This window comes from Hippocampus zosterae, chromosome 2 (genome assembly GCF_025434085.1).
Source record: "Hippocampus zosterae strain Florida chromosome 2, ASM2543408v3, whole genome shotgun sequence".
NCBI classification, from domain to species: domain Eukaryota; kingdom Metazoa; phylum Chordata; class Actinopteri; order Syngnathiformes; family Syngnathidae; genus Hippocampus; species Hippocampus zosterae.
This window is the reverse complement of record NC_067452.1, coordinates 15,987,017-16,008,752: the sequence shown is the minus strand read 5'-3', so window position 1 is coordinate 16,008,752 and position 21,736 is coordinate 15,987,017. Positions and strand designations below refer to the sequence as shown.

The following is a 21,736-nucleotide window of genomic DNA, read 5'->3' as shown; positions in this document are numbered from 1 at the left end:
GCACAAACAGTTGTATTAGCATCAAAACAGCAAGGCAAATTACATGTTCTCGCTCCATCTTCGAAGACAGTTGACTGTGGACAAATGATCTCTTCATGGACACTCCTCATAACGACCAGTTCATGGGCATGAAGTGCATATGTCTGAATTAAATTAATGGAGTGACGAGTTATGAGACGAAAATCTCTTCATGCTGATCATGTCAGAATATTTGTGTGGTATCATTCAGTATTTGTGTTATGATGATTTGCAGGCTGTCGCTTGTTTGTCTCCAAGACTTGAACATGGGACGATTTGTTTTAGCTATTATAAATAAAGAATTTGATTGGTTTAAAGGGTTAATTTGCTCTCTGCATTAAAACATCAACACTTTATTTTTATTTTTCTACTTTCTTGTGTTTGCATAATGCATTCTGCTTGATTACAAGATGTCCTGTTCTCTCACCGACTACAGCAGCCCGCAGTTTCGGCTATTGTAAAGTGTGTGTGTGTGTGTGTGTGTGAGTGTGTGTATATATATATATATACATTCAAAAATATATATACTTTATATAGATATTGTTTGCTTTTCATGACAAACTCTTCACTTCTTCACTCACAAAAGTTTAATAAGGGACACCAAAGTACAATGTGTTTGCTCCAGGTGCAGATGTCCATTTTGAGGCAAGTGCTATATCGTAGAGTGACCGCTTCAGATTCCATTTGTCTTCAAATGGAATCTGTCTTTCTCTTGACTTCGCAGCTCTATCACCATGGTGGAGGTCTTCAGGGTAAAGATGCACCCTAGAATATTTATCACACCATGCAATTGTAATGAATACAAGGCACTGGCATGAGCTACCAGTCACAGAACAAATTGAACTTGTTTCTCACTTTTTGTAACTTTTTACTTGATGATGTGGTGTGAGATTGTTTTCAGTGTTAAGATATATAACACACTACAACAATGTAAATGTAAAACACAGCTTTTAAGTGTTACATTTTAAATATTGTTGCTGTTCTTTCAGTGAAACTCTTGCTTTACCTACCCATCTACCTTCCCACTCTCACCCGAGGTCAAGAGCTGTTGGTCGTGAACGAAAGAACAAGGTCTCAAAATGAGTTGAGGGTGCCCCGGGGATGACCCAGGAAGCACTGGAGAGATTGTGTGCCCCATGTTCGAGTTTGCGCTAGTTTATAGCAGTCTATGATCTAACTGTGGTCTGGCTGTGTACATGCGCAGTTTTCTTTTTGTATTTTCACATATGTGCACCGTTGTGGGTGTGAACACAGCCAACTGGCTTCCTGGCCAAGGAACATTGCTCCTCCCAAACCCTTTTAATTCAGTGCAGGAGAGTCACACAGTCTAAATGGCGGAAGCAGAAACTAACTTGCTGGAGTCCAAAATCACCAAAATTAACCAAAATCAAGAGGTGCCACTTTTTACGCGCAGGCATATGTGGTCCATTTACAAAAAGAGAGCTTGATGTCTCCTGACTAGCCTGGGAATGCCTTAGAATTCCCCCACAAGTGCTGGATGAAGTGGATGGGAGAGTTAATTTAAACAAAAGAATGGTGTCAGAGTTTTATGATACATATCACTGCCATGCACCTCAATTCAACCCAAAAGTTCCCAAAAAAACTAAATTTCTTTCTTCATTCTGGCCAACATAAACTTTTCAACAATTTAAGAAAAAACACTAAAACGAAAAGACAAAAAGAAAGAAAAGTAAGTGTAAAGCCTTTGTTAGACCTCAAGTTGGAGAAATTTTGTTTCTGGCCCAAATTTTAATTTCTGAGCACTGTGCATGCAACAATATTGTTTGATTATTGACATTAGATTTTTTTTTCACTGCTGGATTTACCGACAGTTCACTTAGTTTATAGTGTTGTGGCAGCCACAGCAGTGAATACAATACAGGATAGCAATTACCTTTCGACTCTGCATGTGCGTTTGCATTGCACTTTCATCTACGACCACAGTGCTGTAGTGGCAGGAACACAAACTGAGAGCTTGTTAGGAGGTATGTGATATTATGCTTCACTGTCATAATGGAACACCATAAAGACACTTTCATTAAAAGTGAAAATTGCCTCAACTAATAGCCCCGTAAACAGCCATTGATTGCTCCTGCTATAACGAACAACAAAACTTTGTGTTAATGTTCCCAATAAGCAATAACAGTGATCGAGAACCATCAAGCGTAATACGCTAACAGCTAAATGGAATTGAGACAGCATTCATTTTATTGTTTGCATGTGTCTTTTTAGAAAGCCTTTTGCCTCCTGATGCCGCAGAAGTCAGCAGATTGATGGTGCTCCGGTGCAGGAAACAAATCTCATACGTCCAAGCAGGTAGGCACAACCCCTGAGGCTGACAAGGGCTTATAGTGGTGATATTGAACAAAATACTGTATGTGCGTTTGGGCTGAGATAAATATGCTGACATGAACAAATGATAGAAGAATCACCAGGAGGGGAATCTTCAAAGGCGTTGTCAGAATCGAGGGTGGCTTACCCTAAAGTTTGCCACCTTGCAGATCTGGAAATAAGGGACACTCCTCCTCCTTTTGCTATAATAATGACAACTATCGCAAAATTAAACACTTGTGTGAACCCAAATGAAAAGACGCATACAGACACTCAGAGGATTTGCCACAGAGCACACACCAGACATAGCCTACGATCCCGGGTCCGCAAGCGGTCCTGCGTACCTCCCGCCAATACCACGTTGCTGTCTTTAATATACTCTCGTCTTTTCTTTTGTTCATTATTGTTAAATTCAGTGTTCACTTTGGTGTGTGACAGACGCATGGGACAACTAGGAAAATACGGAACAAACCACAAACAAACGGGATGCAACAATGAATTCCCAATTAAAGGGTGGCATCCTGAGCTCACCCAGGGGGCCTCAAAAATTATGAGCTTGGGCCCTTAGCATGACTGTTGCGATGAAAATTGCTTAAATCACTGACACTGTTCTTGAGTCTGTCGGTCCATGTTCCTGTAGTGTCTCCCGAAAGACAAGCATTTATTACCATTTTATTGTCAAACTAACCTAAGGCAAAGCTTTGTGTATTGAAACACCCACATGGTTTTGCCTTCGGAAAGTTCCTTTAGCTTAATGCTAACAACATGCCCAAATGCAAATACAGGCTAGCATGTAACAATGATGGATGATGCAACCTTATAACTCTTGAATCCAAAGCTTCAACACAAATGGTTCCACAAATAGTGGAACAACACACACAATTTTACAACGCAATACATAGTTATTTGTGGCTAAGGCACACACACCAAAAGGAACAGCACAATCTCAATGAAGGGGGCTGGAGCAGTTCAAGTCAAGTCAAGTCAAGTCAACAGTACTTATAGTTTATAGTTCAGCATGTCCCTTCGTTTTAATTGTTGGGCATGATTTCATTTATTTTCAGCGAAATATAGTGGCAGGCGGAACCATGAAATGATGTCAAAGGATACAATTAAGCTGCTTTTTCACCTGTTGGCTGTCATCCAACAGAGTCCTGGCGTCCTCCAGGCGTGTCTTAAATGATGCTTGCTTCAGACATGACGATGTAATACTGTGCAGACACATATTGTGCGATTACTGGTTTGACTTATTTAGTTTGATCACTTCCATTTGCTTTTGCTTTGGTTTTGGTTGATACACTACAGTCACAGTTACATCACGAGATACAGTATTTGTAATTGTAACATGACTGCAGCTGGAAATTGAACCCCACAAAAGATACCTTCTGGCTACATTTAGGAAACAGTGTTTCTTTTTGTCGTCATATCGGCCCATTTCATCGAATGGATGAATTGTTCAGTGTTGTGCTTCAATGTAAGTTCCCAGATGTCTGCATCAGAAGGTTCTATTTAAGTCCCCCACAGTAAGTGTAATTTGAAGACTGCAGCCTGGCGAGAAATGACGTGCTGGTCAAACACTGGATGGATGCAATGTGAAGGAAGCGTTGCCACCTTTAATTAGCTCATGAGTTCCTGATGGAAAGAGACCAATCTTGTAATTCAGCAACATCCTGTTGTGACTTGTCCACTCACGTCGACATTCCCTTTTTTCTTAAACATTGTTTTCACATTTCACACATTGCAATTAAGCATCAACATCACCTTTCACTATTTTCTTTTGTCCTTTTAAAATAGTGTGCTGTGAAATATAACGCTGTTTGTGACTTTTGAATTTGGCATTAACCATAAATAACAGTACCGGTCAATGTATTTTTTGAAAAGCAGGGAAAATGGATTCACTTCAATATTTTAAAGTATAAAATAACTGGAATCATAAAAATGATGTTGTTCCTACAATCGTGGGCACAAATTCTCCCCATGTTGAATTTTCAATAGAAGTATTTGTCAACACCCTCAAACTGACAGCATGATCAACATTGTGTTGAATGACCCCCCCCCCCCTCTTTTTCCGGCATCATCATATAATTAGCTTGTGCTACTTAGTTTTATACACTGTAGTATAAAAGCCGTTGTGTCAGATGTCCCATGACCACGTTTACACCAAGTTTGCGAGGCCCGCACTCGAATGACAGCTAATAAATCATGGGAAGCGGTGTGACTAATAGCAATTACGGCAGCTTTCCGGGTCGCAAGTCCAAGCATTGTGCGCCTGTGAATTGGCCAACTAAATGGATCCGCTCCACCATTAACATTACAACACCTGTCTGATTCTAAACGGAGTCCCAGGACAATTGTTTTGTGATAAGTCAGAATGCGATCAATTTTCCAATTTTTTTTACACTCATCAAGTGGCAAGGATTTTACCAGACACACATCAACTCTCCGTCCAACACTGTCTCATGATTAAACAAATCATTTTAATGACCAGGAACGTAATGCTTGCTGACAGACGGTGATCTCATTATGTAAGGCAGAGCAGATTTCTAATGAATTATGATGAACGTCATCACGAGATAGTGAAGTCTAACGAGTTTATAACATCTCACATCAGACTTTAGTGTTCCTATTGGTATCTTATCGGCTTTTTATCATCCCTTTCCGCCCTGACATCCTCCGGCTGGGTCACTTTTGCTCCAATAGTAGAGGGGAAATAAAGATGAAGCCCGTCCGTGCGCATGTGAGTGGGTTTGTGTGTGTATGTGTGTGTATTGTCTATGTCAAGAAAGCTAAAACGCAATGTGGAATTTTACACACACTGAGCAATTTGCCTTCTTGTCGAGCATGACAGACGTGGAGCCAGCTATGTTTGCTGGGACACCGAACGCTATGCACTTAATCACTTTACCAGCCCCGGCCTGCCTGTTATGGATGGCACTTGTCATTTACAGAGTGGAGCCCAGGGCCATCACTCATCTGAATGACGTGTGTCTGTGTGTGAACTTGTTGTAGCAGAGGGACTTGGCCGGGCTGTTTTTTTGTTGTTGTTTTTTTTAAGTTATTGCTGTTGTTGTTGTTGTTGTTATGTGCGTGGATGGAGTTCCTGGAGAAATGCCACGGAGGCACAAATTGTCCTGCAAGGTGATTCTTTGGTGCAGCTTTCTTTTCGAATGATTCAATTTCTCTACACCTGCCAAAAACGGAAATGAAAAGTAAGCTTCGTGGCACGGTTTTTGAGTCGATGTAGCACTACTGAAAATTTCAACTTTGAATCAACGGCACGAAGCGCGTCCTTCCGATTGACTGCTGCTGCCACTTTTGTTTCAGAGGAAAACAGGAGTCTGTCAAGGTGTCACAAGAGATCAAGAGCTGACTCTTCATACCAACAAAGCAATAACCTCCGTTACTTGAAGGTAGGTGGCAAACGAGGTGAATGCTCCATGAATAATGGCTTTCATTGGCGCGGTCTCTTGGACACAGAAAAACAGACCTCAAGACCAGCGGTTATCCCAAAGCTTTTTTACTGTCTCACCTTTCTTGCAAGATTCACCTCCAATTTTGGAATTCGTACTGGACCAGGCAGTCAAACCTTGTTATGGAGAGCCTGCTGGTCTTATTAGGAGATGTTGAGCAAAACAGTTTGTTCAGCTCCCTGAGGAAATAACGTCAGATAATTGGCAAAATTTGTTATTTCTAGCAAGTGGATATTTCACTTTGCACACCTAAAAAAAACAAAAGCGTTTGTTTGGTTTCAAAGTGTGGCATGAAATCTGTGTCCAGATTAGGATTTCTGGGAGACAAGTGTTTGAACAACTGTGTCATTTAAAAACCAAACGTGACAGCCTTGCATTCTGTTGCCCTCGAATTTTGAAATGCAGTTCTCTGCCTCTTCACTGGATATTTATTTCAGCAGGCATTACACTAAAACAGCATTTAATATTTGTAGTTAATTTCATTGATTTGTGGGAGGGGGGTTCGTATACTGTATACAATGTAAAATATTGTGATTCTGTGTTTTCTCCTATATACTGGTGCCTTGAGATAGCCCAAGTTGTTTGACATTGGAGTAATTCACTTTCAATTAAATGTCGTATATTGGGGGGAAAAAAATACTCACACATGATGTGCTAATGCACAGTGTTGCAGTGTTATTAAGCAACGGATAATTGAGCACAAACAATGGAGCAACACATGTAGAGAGACAATGTAATACCCACTGGCAGAACGTCTTCAGCATCTGCAAAGAAGGGCTACTACTATCGAATAATTTCAATGGGGGGGGAGTACATAAGTCTCCAGCTGCCAATGTGGAGTAAATATATCTTGACTGGCAAATCCGTTCAAATGTATTTGCGAGTACTTTTGAACATATTTCAACGTGTTTAAACGTACCAGCAAGTACTGTATGTTCAAATGTAATTTTTTCTCCACCTTGGCAGCTCCACTCTTCGGTGAGGGGGATTTAAGCTATGTTGTCATTCATGAGCGTGGTCACAGAATGAATCACTCACATCTCAAGGCACACTGTAGATTTATGACTGCATTCTAACCATATGAAGAGCTTTGCGAGTCCTAAACAAATGAACATATTGTACTTAAAATTGCACTCGTGATCAAACCCAACACATGGTGTGGCTTAAAATTCCCATTTGATGACTTGATTTGGTCACTTGAGGTCACTCGGGGAGCAATAATGACTGGCAGGAAGGTGGCACACGAGAGCGTGCGTCGGTCAGTTTAATATGCAGGTGTTATGACCTCAATCTGTCACTCGTCTGATGCTAATGAGACATTGCCCGTCCATAAAGATGAAAAGAATCCGGAACAGCTTCACCTTCCTTGCAGTGCTGTTTAGTATCTGAGTGTGAGCTTAAGCAGGCAGACTCTTCCAATTAGCCTATTCCATCTTTCATTAGCATTAGATTTGTTTCTTTGATTATATTGTAGCGAGTGTTGCTTTGCTCTTGCGGGAACAATATTGATGTGATAATAATTCCTCGATTAAATATAGCTCTCGCCTTACCTGACGATGCTTTCTGAAATAACTGTAGCGCAAGAGATGAGAAAGTCCTCCCGTGGTGGTGCTTCAGACACCAATGAAGAGAAAATATTCACTGGGAACGTAAAACACAAAGCATGCGAATGGTAATTTGGCAGCAGATGAAATCCATCTGGAGTGAGGGGAAACATCGCATGTCAGGAATCCATAAAACAAATAGAGGAGGCATCCATGGCTGTAGAGGAAACACGTCAATGCATGCATTGCAATTTTGCTCTTTGGAAAACAAAGTGACTCACCAAATTTATCCATCCTGAGAATGAGTAAGAAACGTTATGACCCAATAAAGAGCCAAAAGTGAGTCTTTTGGATGTCAGGTCTGCCTGTGTCTCGATGAACTATATTAAGATCGCAGTCTACTAAATTCACAAACACAATGAACTGGAAATGCCCTGGCACGAAAATATGATGCTCCTGTTTTTACGCAGAGCGGAGTTCACTTTCTGTGACCATATTGGCAGGTGCGTCGAATCTGAGGAAGCTCTGGGCGCTCAGAGAGGGGAAACACGGCCCCAAACACACTCGACTGACCTTGCGTCGGCATCAGAATGGAAATGCTCCCGTCGTTATGCGGAGAGCACGGCGCCTGTCTATCACAATCGGGCCCTGTGCACTGTGTACTATATGTACTGTATGTGCATGCATGAGTCCGAGTGTCTACATTTCCCCTTTTTATTTCTGAAAGGACATCAATGAGAAAAGAAGAAGTGAGCCTGTTTCAGTGTTAAGATCATCGCCATTGCTTCTGTAGGACAATCTTTAGTGCGTTACTGGTTTTGTTTTGCTAGGTTTCTTCTAACTGCCCGGTTTTTATTTTTATTTTATTTTTTTGGGTGGAAAATGGTCTATAATGGGGTTCTTGTGTGACAAGAGGGACCGCTGCAAAAGATGTTGACTCGCTAGCCAGCCAATTCAAATGTATTGCTAACCAGAATAAATTTAAATAAGAAGCAGATAGTGATTGTTGATGGCCTTGTGGCCCTTTATGGATATAAAATAAGCAGCAGTGTTACAGAGCCAACCAAAACGCTTCTGTGGAAATGTAGGGTGAGACAGTTATTCAATCATGCAAGCATATTCAGAGTGTCTTATTTTCTCCAAGAGACGTTCAGATGACTCAAATGTGTCAAATCAACACTTGGGATTGCTACAAAAAACACTGAAAAAAAGATGGCATTTGGGGCAACCCATTGAATGCACACTGTGCCGCAAAAAAGGAAAACTGCCTTCAAATTAACATTGAGATGGGAATAACGTATGAGGACCTTGCCAGTCAAAGCCCAGCTCGGGAGCGGTGCATCACAACTAAAATGCTATCCATCAAAGTCAATTGCCGTGCCGCCAAGAAAAGGACAAAGAGGCCTCAATGTTATGTCCCAGCAAAAAGGATTCCAGCCCATTAATTCAATTATTGACAGGTACGTCTAGAGAGCTGATGCGGCTTCATACAGTATCATTTTCATCTGCTTATTTTGGTCTGTGTGTCGCCACAAGCGAGAGCAAACAGCAGGGATGGCCTGTGAGTGTCAACAACTGCTTTTCTCTTCACACGTACAGAATCCCCTTTGGACCTGGACCACAACGCCAGACATGGGCATGCAATGTCAAACAAATACAGTGAAAACGGACCAGTTGTCACACGTCAGTGCTGTCTCGCAACGTCCGCATCACACTGGCACGCTTTTCCAGCTTTTCGATGGGAAGACTTTTTTTTTCTTTAATGACAAGTGTGACGTCACTGGGCCCTGTCAACTCAAGGCTGGAACTCACTTGATATTCTCCCTCTCAGGCCACGGCAGCGTGAATCAATAGATGATTGGCAGCTCCAGCCAAGAGACAGCGTGACACTTCTGCGGGCTCTTATCTGCTGTTCGCCGTCCAAAGCGCAAAACGACGTGTGCACGCCCATGTGTCGACGATGACCCAGAACAAACTGCACTGCTCGAGCGTGTCCTGAGGTGTTTCATCTGAGGATTGAGTTCTCTTGTGACTTTTTCACAATATGAGCCCTCGTTCTGATTATTTTTGCTTTGTGGGTAGACATTGCAAGGATTTTCCAAAAAGAGGTTGCAAATTGCTTGTTGACACTCCAGGTAGATGTACGCTCTCAAACTGAACATAAAACAAAGTGAATTACACCTTTTGTATTTGAAACAACCACAGAGCTTGGCCTGAGATAAGTCTGTTGAACTTAATGTTAACGTTGTGCAAAATAGCATAGAAGGTGTCAGAACCCTTGTGGCAATGGATATTGGCACACAAAGGGTGGAGCAACACATGCAATACACATTCTTTTTCCTCTGTGGCAGGGCCTGCTCACCCATTCGACCATTTAAGCAGATCTAAAGGGTGCCAAGGATTCTAAGGGGCGCCAAAAGGATATGGGAGCAGAAAAATCACCTTCACTAATATAATAATTACATTACTTTCTATTAACTATGGATTTAAAATTTGCATCTGACTTAATATTATTATTAGTGTTAGCATTTATCTAAACTTGTGTTTTAATGCGTCATTTTAAACTGCTGCAAATTGCTAATCAGCATTACAATGACGTTCAAGTATCCAATCTAATATATATATATATATATATATATATATATATATATATATATATATATATATGTTGTGAAACAGAACATTTGACATTTCCATTTATTTCAGTGGGGAAAGATGATTTGAGAATTCGTATTTCAAGGCATCACTGTATGAATAAGAATCTTGAGTATGACTAAACGTGCGCAAGAAATGCCAAAATTACGTTGCAGAGATTACCTTTTAAAACATATAACAATGAAGTCTGTTTGAAGAGGAAAAAGACGGTGAGACGCAAACTGCATGCACATCCTCGTGCGCATTCATGTTCAAGGGGCTCAATATGTTAGGAGAGTTTTGTTTCCTGTCCTCTCAGTAATGGGCCCTCCCGCTGTTTCTGGGCAAGGCATGAACATCCTGCTGGCCTTTACTGTATGAGAAATGATTCAGTAACCTCTGAGCAGAGCTCAGGCATGAACTAAATCACATGCATGGTCGATTAAAAAAAAACATGCATGGTCGGTTATGAATGAAAGAAAGAAAAGCCAATACGAATAAAAAATATTTGCGAATGACAAGGTAATTTTGATACCCGAAAATACACAACATGAAATGGTCAAAGTTCAATTATAGAAAATTTAAATAATCCAAGAATAACAAGAAATCCAAAAATGCTTACTAAATAAGAAAACTATTGAAACAAGAGCGACTAGAACCATGAATGAGGCGTCTAGACAATCTCGCTTGAGCAAACAGCAAGCATGGTCAATAATCTGACAGTGACTAGGCAGTTTGGTAGTCCTTAAATACACGGCAAGGCTTAAGTGGAAATGAGAAACAGGTGCACCACTGAAGAGGCACGCCCTCCCCTCCAGCTGATGCTGAAAACAAAAACAAAGACGGAGCAGAACATGAGACTGTCATCTAGAAGGAATTTTGATTCATAAACATGCAGAGGTGCAGGGTTCGATTCTGGCTTTCGCCTTCTTGTGCGGCGTTTGCATGTTCTCCCGTGCCTGCGTGCATTTTCGAGGGGACCCCGGTTTCCTCCCACATTCCAAAAATATGTATGGCAGTTTAACAGAATCCACTGAATGAGGTATGAGTGTGATGGTTTTGTGTCCCCTGCGATTGGCTGGCAACCCGTTCAGGGTGTCCCCCACCTACTACCCGAAGACAGCTGAGATTGGCTCCAGCACACCCACGACCCTTAAGAGGATAAGCGGATCAGAAAATGGATGGACCGAGATTACTGCCAGCCTTTTTCAAAGCAAACGTTTCCATATTGCCACTCGCTTTAGAGCATATTGACAGATCTTTTATGTTCTGTGACAATAGAAGCACTGGCCATGAAAGATGTCCAGAAGAAGAGTAATTTTTTTTATGCTTGTAAAATGTTGTTGTTGAGCCGATTCAAACCATCAAAGTGCAGAAAGAAGACTGGAGTTGAACGTCAGTAGCTCGTTCACTCCATGAACTGCATGATCTTTCCTCACAAATATGATACACGTGTTGAAGAAAAAAAGCAATGCAGGACAATGAGAGAGTCCTCTAAAGCGCACTAAAATGGATCTTTCAATGGTGGCTTAAATGGAAGTCTCGGGCACATGATACGTAAAATGACATCATGCAGCATGAGACCAAAACATAGTTTGAACTTTGACGTTTTCATCAAAGTTGTGGTAAAACTCTAGTTGGGAGATTCAAACATCAAGGCACCAGTACACATTCGGAGACCGTTGCTGGGATGGCTAATATCCAAACAAACTGTCAATACTGCATCATGTCATATCATTGAAGGTACTCTATGTGACGGCCTGTGACATGCTTTTGGACCAATATCCATCCGAGCAAAGCGGCTTTGGCATGTTGTGGAAAAACAGCCCCTGGCTTTAGCTTATTCCGCTTTGATTAACAGGGATGACAAAAACACACATAAATAATGTAAACGCACAATTAATGACTTCCCCACTTCTGTCAGATCTCCCATCGTCAGCCACACCCCTGCACTGTTGCCATCCCCTTGTTACGGCATGCAGCAACAGGACCAATATGGAAAGTGGAAGGCATCACTAAAACATGGCAATGGTAACCGTTTGTGATTTGACACTTTGCCATTCTCTTCCAGAGGGTTATCAACTATAGAGGGCAAAAGCAGCTGTTTCTACCGACTGTTTTGTACCTGTGATCTCAAACTTTGATTTGATGAAATATTCATGTTGATTTGCATTTTGAACAGGCAGAACAGAAGAGTAATTGCTTGTGTAATTGCAAGCTAAATGGTAGGCTTAGTGCTAGCATGAAATCTGACTGTCTGAAGCTCCTACAGAAAGGGGGAAATGGCTAAACTTGATTTACATAATGAGTGGGTGAACCATATAAAACAACATCTAGGAACACTCCTGGCTTCTCTGGGCCAGAGCTCCTCTGAGCTGGACTGACGCAAAGTTAAAACTATGCTGTGGTCTGACGAGCCCACATTTCCAATTATTTTTTGGAAATCATGGAGGTTGGGTCCTCCGGGTCAAAGAGGAGCAGGATTACCGTATTGTGTTCAATGCAAAGTTTTGCTATAATTATTTGAAATTATTGTCGAGACGTTTGTCAGATCACTGACAGAAATCCACTCCACCGTCCTGTTTATTCAGATTCAGATTTAGAAAACTTTATTTATCCCTGTGGGTTATATTGCAAAAAGGGCTCGAAGAGCAGTCTATCATGTTGGATCCCTCCACCATACAAATTGACTGTTTCCACCCTCTTGTGGAATCTAAAACTGTACAATTAATGGTGAAAGCACAACATATTTTACCCCAAGGCAATATCCAAAATGTCTTCTCCAAGAGACAGGATGGCTATACTTTGGAGGGAACACTGGTATATGATTTCAAGACAAAGTACTCAATGACACAAATGAAAAGCTTTTATACTGTACATCTGTTTGTGGAGTGGAAGTTTGGAGCTGACTGAACATACACACACACACACACACACACACACACACACTAATGGCAACTTTATTTCTTGTAGAATAATAATCCCTCGCCGCACTGTGTGGCTACAGTGTGTGCAGTGGAGCATACCATTAGTGGTAACTGTACAATATTAACAACCTTGAATTCACTGGAACACCGTGCTTGTCATGTCCCTGACCCTACTTTTTTGGAACAGGCATCAAGATCAAAATGAGTGACTATTTGGCCCCTGCAAAAACAAGCAAATGTGCCAATTTGAACATTAAATGTCTTGCCTTTGTCCAGTATTCCATTGAATATAGGATAAAATGGATAATTATTGGATTGATTAGTGTTTCATTGGAATTGGGGTCTGTGTTTCCGTTTATACAGCCTACAGTTCACAAGTCAGCTCCAAGCGCAGCTGTGTGGCCCATCTTGTCACATCCATCACCATCTTGCATATAGTGACATGCAGAGGCAGCTGCTATCTTGATAATGACTTCCTAAAAAGATTAGGATCCTGACAGTGACCATGTCAACTGGTCGCTGGAGTGGAAAGGCACCAAAGGGAACACAGCCGTATCGGCCTCAATGAGATGGATACATGACAGAGAAGACAAGAAAATTGACTTTTCATGATCATAATGTTTTGGTGCCTTCCACAAATGTGTGTGGGCTTTGTCATGATGTCTGTGTGTATAGCCTCGACGTCTGTGCGTGTACGCGCGTGTCAGAAGGGGTGGGGAGAACCCATCAATGAGCAGGCTACAATTCTTTTCAGCCCAGCGTGATATAAGACCCTCTACTCCACCTACGTTCCACTTGCTGATTGGCGTTGCGCAGGTTTCCAGCTATTATTTATTGCCCCCAAAGGGTAGACCCCCACCCGCATTTTACCGGAACAGCTCTCACTGCATTCGGCACTTGACCACTTCTCTTACCAAACAACAGGTAAGAATAAAAAAACTTCTCCACATGTTGTCGGGTATGAAATTATTACATCATATTTACAAAAGACCGAGCAGTTTTCCCTCGGATGTGTTTGCCAACATTTCGTGCGTATTTACGCACTAAATGCGCTCCAAGTGCGGTTTATTGCTGGAGAAAAGGACAAGAATGGCAGTAAATCGATTTTAATGGCAGGGGTTACGCTAATAATATTTTGCAGGTGTTGCTGGGAAAATGAGAAGACATTTTTTCCTGGTGTTTCTGCTCCTTCTCGTCAAACTTCGATGCAGTCGGTCTAAATGCGACGATCCCGAGTCACGCAAGCCAACTTCACTTGTAAGTTGTTGTTTTTTCCCCGATCCCGACATTGTCCAGACATTAACTTGTTTTACATGACTGATTTTTCATAGCAGGAAAATCTGGGAATAAATAATCCTAAACGGAACCTCATGAGGAGGTATAGCGATTTGGATTATGACAGTTTTGTAGGTTTGATGGGCAGAAGAGATGCTGCTGGTGAGTTTTAAAAAAATCTGTCCCTCTCTTTCACACTCAGTCATACAGGTACATACACACATGTGCGTGTGAGAGAGAGTTCTATTTATACTAAAATATACTGTATACATATACATGTGTCTAACCATTGTTTTAAATATATTTCTTTGCAATAATTGTTTAGATGCAAACACGGTGCAACGCCCACTAAAAAGTAAGTAATTGTTGCTTCTGAATTTATTTATTTTTTCGTGTGTGCATATTCAAGGACAATCTGTTTTCGCTCTTTTTAGGGGAAATGCATGACATCTTTGTTGGATTAATGGGAAGAAGAAATTCTGAGCCTAGTGAGTGTGCCATATGATTTTTTTTTTTTATCATCTTGGACAATACACAATTATAGGAATCACAATACAGTATTAGACCACACTTGCTCGGTCTAATAGGTGACAATTTAATATAAGAGCTCTATAAAAATCCTGCAATTACAAAGTTAATAACGCTCAATTTATACATATCTGACTGCAAACTGTAGCGAAGGACTATTAAAAATTAGCCTCACAGTGAAAATGAGGTGTCATTGATGTTAAGTTTTTGCAGGCATTTCTAATGTTGTGGCCAATGTCTCTCGATATGGCACTTTTTTTGTTTTCCATTCAGACAGCGGTCCCTGGAGGAGAGCATACCCAGAGAGGAGAGGGATATTTCTGAATAAGTGTAGGCTGAGGTGAGGGAATTTCCCCTTTCAATGGGCCTACAGAATGTGCACCATCATTCACTGAAGCTTTCCACTGAAAGACAAAACCATTCATCATCCATGCATCCATCCTTTTTCTTTTTCACTTGCCCTCATGGGATTGCAGGTGAAATGCGGGGTACAACCTGGGCTGGTCAAAGAAAAAAACCACATAGCGCTTCTGCTCACACAAGATTGTGTGCAATCAACGCATAAACTGACCATTTGAGAGCATCATGTGACTATTGGTGTAAAAAGTGGAATTCAAAAAGAAATTCTCAAGATGACAACTGCCTGATGTGTTTTGCTGCAGGTTTCTTCATGGGCTGTGACAGAACAGGAAGCACAAACATCCTCACAATGAAGGAGCCGCTTGACTGAGAACACGAATCACATTAGAAATCTGCCAAGCAGCCAATGAAATAGAACACGCATTCTTCACTACCTGATTCAACGTTCCAAATAAACTTACTTTGATACGTGCTCTTTTACTGTGATGGTGAATACTCAATACACAGCTATGATTGCTCTCCTGAAATTGCTCGACAAAAAGGATTCAATAATGATTTGTAAATTTGGGGCTTACGCGCTTATATGAAAGTATGAGGTGCCTCATGGAAGAATACATCCTGTATCTGGCTGTTTTTCTTTCCTGCTGGCTGCGTATTTCAGGGCACAGTGAAAAGAAACGCAATATTGAAAAAAATTTCACATTCCAAAATTTGGAGGAAAGTATTAATGGAAAAAAAATACAAATAAATCAATATTCCACATCCCTCAATGCAAGTCGTGTGGCTTTGTACTTGTACTGGACACATCACTTTGAGAAATGATTTTGTGTATTTTTGTTGTCCGAATCAGGGCATGAATCGATGACAATCCTTCACTCCTCTGTGGGTCATTGTATCACCATATTGTATCTCTGTCAGATGATTTATAAAATGCCCTGTGTCACTACAATGCGCAAAATGATGCGCATGACTAAGTGGTGTTTAATCAGGCATGCACAGTGATAGCATGTGCCAAGAATACACTGCTCTGGGTGAAGACTGGAATGTTCATACTGATGATGTCAAACATGGATTAAGCGAAATTCCGGAAAACATCTTCATGTTCCATCCATCCATTTTCCGATCCACTTTATACTTGCAAGGGTCGCGGGGTGCCCCGGAGCCGAACCCAGCTGTCTTTGGGGCTGTGGGGGATTTCAAACAAAAACCCTTACGAAACCAGAATCTAAACAGACAAGAGCGACTGGGAACATGAGCAAGAAGGTCCAGAAAATAACACTTGAGGCAGGACAGCGAGCAAGGTCAATAATCCAACAGAGAGTTGGCAATTTAGCAGTCCTTAAATATTTGGCAAGGCCTTGATTGGGAGCAAGGAACAGGCGCACCTGCCTGCAGGAGAGAAACGCCCTTCACTCCAGCTGGAGCTGGAATAAAACAAACACACACAGGACATCATATACATGTATTACTCCCCGAGACTGGTTATCAAGGGTGTGCACACATGTAAAACTCATTGAGCATGTAAGATTCATACTGAAATGTCACTTTTTTACCTTTCGTGCTTATGCCGTTGTTGCAATCAACTAACTTCTCGCATCAGTGGCTTTTCTGACTGAGGTCCGGGTTTGTCTGTTGTATGGATCTGTAACCATGTTGCTAGCGTGGCTTGTACACACATTTGGGTAGTCGGTGGAGCACTACAGACTGTACATGAGCAATTCTTCCTGAGGAAGTACAGTAAAACAGTATGTTTATGTTAGGTTTTACTTTACGTCAGTAGTTTATTTTATCCGTGTCTAGAATGCATTACAACATATTTATCACCGCTCGTCTTGATATTAATACACCACTTGTCATTTAAGTTCAAAGTATTTTGGTTGGCCCTAATGATGATCAGTGCTTCTGCAAATGGACAGATGGAGAATTGTGTTTCGACAGATATACTCATATACATACCGAGAAAAGTGAAAGACACTCATTTAAGAATTGAGAAAATACTGCGCACATGTACAACTAGTTTGCATATGCTCGCCATGTATCAGTTGATCCTTCATTTGTACGTCAATGACGTCTTCTTCAGCGGCAACGGGTGGAAGGGTGCCTATGACTGCTCCATTCCAAATGTCAAACTTGGACACAACTTTAATGACGCACACTCACCAGCAGATGCCCCGTTTTAGATATGATATCAGCATAATTTGTGAGTTCACTGAGGGAAATGGCTGCATTTTATCAACTGATAATTAGAAAAGAACAGAAAAAGGCAGAATCAAATGTAACTTTTGGGGGGTAATGAAAGGATGACAGTAGTTTGGTGTATCAATAAACATTAACCGCAATACCCTGTCGGTCTTGAAAATGTCAGAATGCTCAAAAGTGGCTGGCAGTGAATTTAATAGTCTTTCACACAACAGCACTGTAAAATGACAACAACAGTTTGCCTTCTGTTTGCAAAACCATCAAATCATGATTTGACCATAAAAAACAATGCGTGTCTTTTGGTCTGTTCTCCAGGTTCTGCAGGATAAATAAACTGGCCCTTCAATGGCTGGCTGGATCGGTAATGGATCTGTCTCATAGGAATTGCAAATGTGTTGAGTTGCATCATCAACAATAAATTGGCCAATTATCCCTTTGTTGACAAGGCTTTGTCTCCGATGCAATCATGCACTTTCAAATAAATTTGTCTCTATTTCAATGTCCGAGTTGTAAGCTGCAGGTCAGGTGCACAATTTAAATGCGTCAGATACTCACGCGTTCAATTCACCTGTCATCACTGCCATGATAGCAAATTTGTATAATGTTTCACGTCCAGTTTGTAGCGCAAGTTCAGTCAGAAAGTGCAACCTTGCTGAGAGACAAATAAATGTGTTCCCTCTTAGTGCAGGCGCACACTCATGAGATTAAATTAGAATCAGATATGAAGTATGAAGAACACGCAGGAATTTGTCTCCGGTAGTACAGGCTACGCTAGTATCGTCAAAGGGCTTTCAAGCACCAACAGGTTCACCCAGCCAAAGAGAACCTTAACATGACCTGTGTCATGTTAACATTTGACACCCAGAACCTCTTTCTTATTTAGTGCTCTTGATTTTGTTGTTGAGTTTACAACACTTAATGGGCAAGTTTATAATGTTTTTATAACCCCCCACACCCCCAAAAATCAAACTTTTATCGTAAATGTTTAAAACAGTCTTGATGACTTTGCAGTACATGACAAACATGATCTTTGAACGAATCAGCCATCTCTGTTTCATCATGTGCCTTTAAATTGATATACAAGAAACACCCGAGGAAAAATAACCAATGATGATGATGATGATGGTGATGATATGTAATGGTAGTCACATGAAAATTTTTTGGGACCTTTATTTGAAAATGCAACACCAGTTCTCAATAAAACTTCCAGATAATACAACTTGGAAAAGCCTAGTTAGCTATCGCCCAGAAGTGGAACAACTCCATTCAAAATCAGAGGCAATGGCAATCACATGCTATTTGTAGGTTTCAAATAGTTTGAAATGCAACATCAGTTCGAAATGAAGCTTCCTGAGTACCACCCGGTACATTGTAGAAGTGGAAAGGTTAAGTAATTACAGAGATGAAAGTGGACTTTTTTGAAAATTCCGGGAAAAAAACGAAAAAAAATATTCAGTGTGTGTGTGTGTGTGTATATATATATATATATATATATATATATATATATATATATATATATATGTGTGTGTGTGTGTGTGTATGTGTGTATGTGTGTATACACACACACACACGCGCGCGCACACACACACTTGGCCGAACACGCATGAATTAGTTTCCACAAAACCCTATTCAAATACTCGACATTCAATGATTAATCTTCCTTTTGTGTGCACACGTGTACCCTCTGTGGCTTACGTTCTCGCCGAAATTTCGAAATCTCCGAGATATGGCGAGGCCATGAGAATGCGCGTCGAGGGTATTATTGTTGTGACGACGCCACTCAAGCTAAGCGAGCCTCAGCAGTAGATAGTCCGCTGCTCTCTGCTGTGCGTGCTTCAGCGCGAACATGTACGCAAGCGCGTCTTTTGATTTCAACCAATCAGCGCCAACGCAGCGACGTCACACAAGACAACAGCTAAACGAAAACGAGCCGAGACGACACTCGAATTTGGACGGACACGTTTTTCTGCCAATCAGTGTGTTTCCCTTTTTGTCCAAATGTATTTTTTACGACAACTGTCTTGTTCACTGTGTCTTTTATTCTTTCCACTGGGGTTTAGCAAGTGTGTTCATAAAGAGACGAAAATCTCTTTACTGTTTCTAATGTTAGTGTCTCAACATTGCTACATTTGTGAAAGCAAAACAACGAACACAAACGCGTCTTCGTTCAATGTTTTCAACTAATATCCGGATTAATTTTTTGGCAAATTTTCCTCAATTCTCCGGAGAGATTTTCATAAAAATGTGAAAAACCCGGAATTCCTGGAAAATCCGGAGGACTTTCATCTCTGTAATTACAAGTAGATTGTCTCATATAATTTTTATTTCGAAAGCATTGATGCTCGCATATTTGTTTGGCTTTTTTTTTTTAATTTGGCAGCATGTCCACAGCGTGTTACCGTAATGCAGTTTATAAACACATACTGTATTGGAAAACTCGGTGGAGTCTGAATAGGAAAAGCACTGATGAGCACATGAGCATGGTGTTCTAACATTCTTGGCCGCCAGATGTAGGTCCAATCAAAGCCAAGTAAATCAGCGAAGGATTACGTCTACTGTACCCTTTCAGTCAAATAAAAAACGTAGACTTTTTGATGTTTGCAACTTTAGAATAGTTTCATTCACTCCATTCTTTCACAATAACCTTATGCAATTCAAACAAGAACTCACTGTTGTCATTAAGATGGAAAAGAATGATAATTTCACATCACTAATCACAACTTCACCTATCAGATTCCCCAGAAAAACGCAATTCTTTTTTGTGGGTTTTATTGTTATTGTTATTATTTTATGTATGATGTGACAGGAGGGGTTGCAGGGTAGATTATTTACCCATATTACTTGAATGTTTACACTATTCACGTCATTACTCTACCAAAACACAACCTGGCATGTTATTTATCAAAACGGTATGTTAGGCTGGGAGGGAAATTCCACAAGAGGATTCAGTCACCACCAAATACAAGTTACTGTACTAAGCAGTAGTTTCACTCTTTCCTCTTCCTGTGTTGGGAGCTGCACGGTGACATCTGCTGAGGCCAAGGTTATTTGGGTTTTCCGTAAAATGACGCCAAGGAGCTTTTTTTGTTTCACAGCTTCCTTCCTCGGTCTCAAGTTACAGATGCAGTCAACAACATTGGCAACATTTATTCTGAAATAATTGTTGTTACAGCCAACTAATTGCTTTTAATTTTAAGTAGGCTTATATGATGTGTGCATCCAGTCAGAAAATGTCAAAACAGGAATAGTGTACATCACTTGTGAATCACAGGGCTGACACATTGAAAACAGAGCAGACACCTACAAACTAAACACCAGCTTTGAACAGGGTGATGATTATTAGTACTTGAAAAATACACATTTAATTGGGTTTAATTCTAAAGTGTAGTCCAGGGGTGGCCAACCAGTCAGAGACGAAGAGCCAATTTTTTTACTGTGTTACTGCAAAGAGCCGCATCATACCCTTCCTCGCGCGCGCACACACATGCACGCACACACACACACACACACACACACACACACACACACACGGGCCAAAAATGAACGAAAGCTAATGATACAAACAAATCTTATTTTTTCCCACACATTTCCTCCTCCCACTCCTTGCGGTCGACTTGGGACCAGTTCGCTGGCTCCCGGTTGATTCTGATCAACTATTGGGCACCCCTGCCTTAAAATCAGAGGTAATTCGCTGACTAGCTTAGCGCCATTGTTTGCGCATTAGGCATGGCCCATTAGTGGCGATGCCGTCATCTGATTGGTTGCCCTCTATGTCAATCAAGTAACGGGATTGATGATAAGTAACGGGATTGATGATAGGCTGACGTAGGATGTTCTGTGTACTTAGCACCTTGCTCGAATGGCATCGCCACTGCCGAGGCATTTTCGACGCTTGTCGTGTGGAAGCCCGGGAGCCGCATTGAAGTAGCCAAAGAGCCGCATGCGGCTCGCGAGCCGCGAGTTGGCCACCCCCGGTGTAGTCCCTCACATGCATGCGAATGCTTATAACTCCCGCTACGGGACAACTGAGACACAATTGTTCATCATAGCATTCACAGTCAGGGTTTTATGAAAAAAATGCACGCATATCCATATCCAGAACCTTGCTCAGCACACTCATAATACAAGCAGGATCAAGTCTAAGAAAAAAACAACATTTTGCTGAGCTGAAATTACTTGACCATGGCATTTCAAATGCCGCTGCGTCAGTTGACAACAGGTGGCAGTACAGGACAAAAAGGCAGTCTCTTGGCCTCTTCTAATTCATAGTCCACAAATGCAATATGAATTAGAATACCGCGTTTAGATGTAAGTTGGTGTACATCGAACATATTGCAAAGCAAATATGTGACATGGCCCTCTGCTGTAAGGCCTGTCACAAGATCCTGTTTCAACAAGAGCGTGCAATTTCAGCCTCAAAAGGGCACATCTTCGCCATTAAGCCGAGCAA

General features: G+C 41.2%; 2 protein-coding genes across 4 annotated transcripts in view; both read left to right on the top strand.

Moving 5' to 3' along the window:
* Positions 1-14,040: 14,040 nt before the first annotated feature.
* On the top strand, positions 14,041-15,851 carry tac3a (tachykinin precursor 3a). 2 transcript variants are annotated; one of them, XM_052058464.1, is made up of 6 exons: positions 14,041-14,181; positions 14,259-14,361; positions 14,525-14,554; positions 14,634-14,687; positions 15,001-15,067; positions 15,390-15,851. In XM_052058464.1, the coding sequence occupies exons 1-6, from the start codon at positions 14,080-14,082 to the stop codon at positions 15,406-15,408; spliced, it is 375 nt and encodes a 124-aa protein (XP_051914424.1). In that variant the 5' UTR covers positions 14,041-14,079; the 3' UTR covers positions 15,409-15,851. The 2 variants fall into 2 exon arrangements, with proteins under 2 accessions (XP_051914424.1, XP_051914423.1); XM_052058463.1 differs by having other exon boundaries at positions 14,048-14,181; positions 14,256-14,361.
* Positions 15,852-16,498: 647 nt separating this feature from the next.
* Positions 16,499-21,736, top strand: part of LOC127596218 (uncharacterized) — a 138,091-nt gene continuing 132,853 nt past the window's right edge. Inside the window, exon 1 of one of the 2 annotated variants that reach the window (XM_052058466.1) lies at positions 16,499-16,590. The gene's annotated coding sequence lies outside the window, so the exon portion shown is untranslated. The remainder of the gene's footprint in view (positions 16,591-21,736) is intronic. The other variant, XR_007961415.1, reaches the window with a different exon arrangement.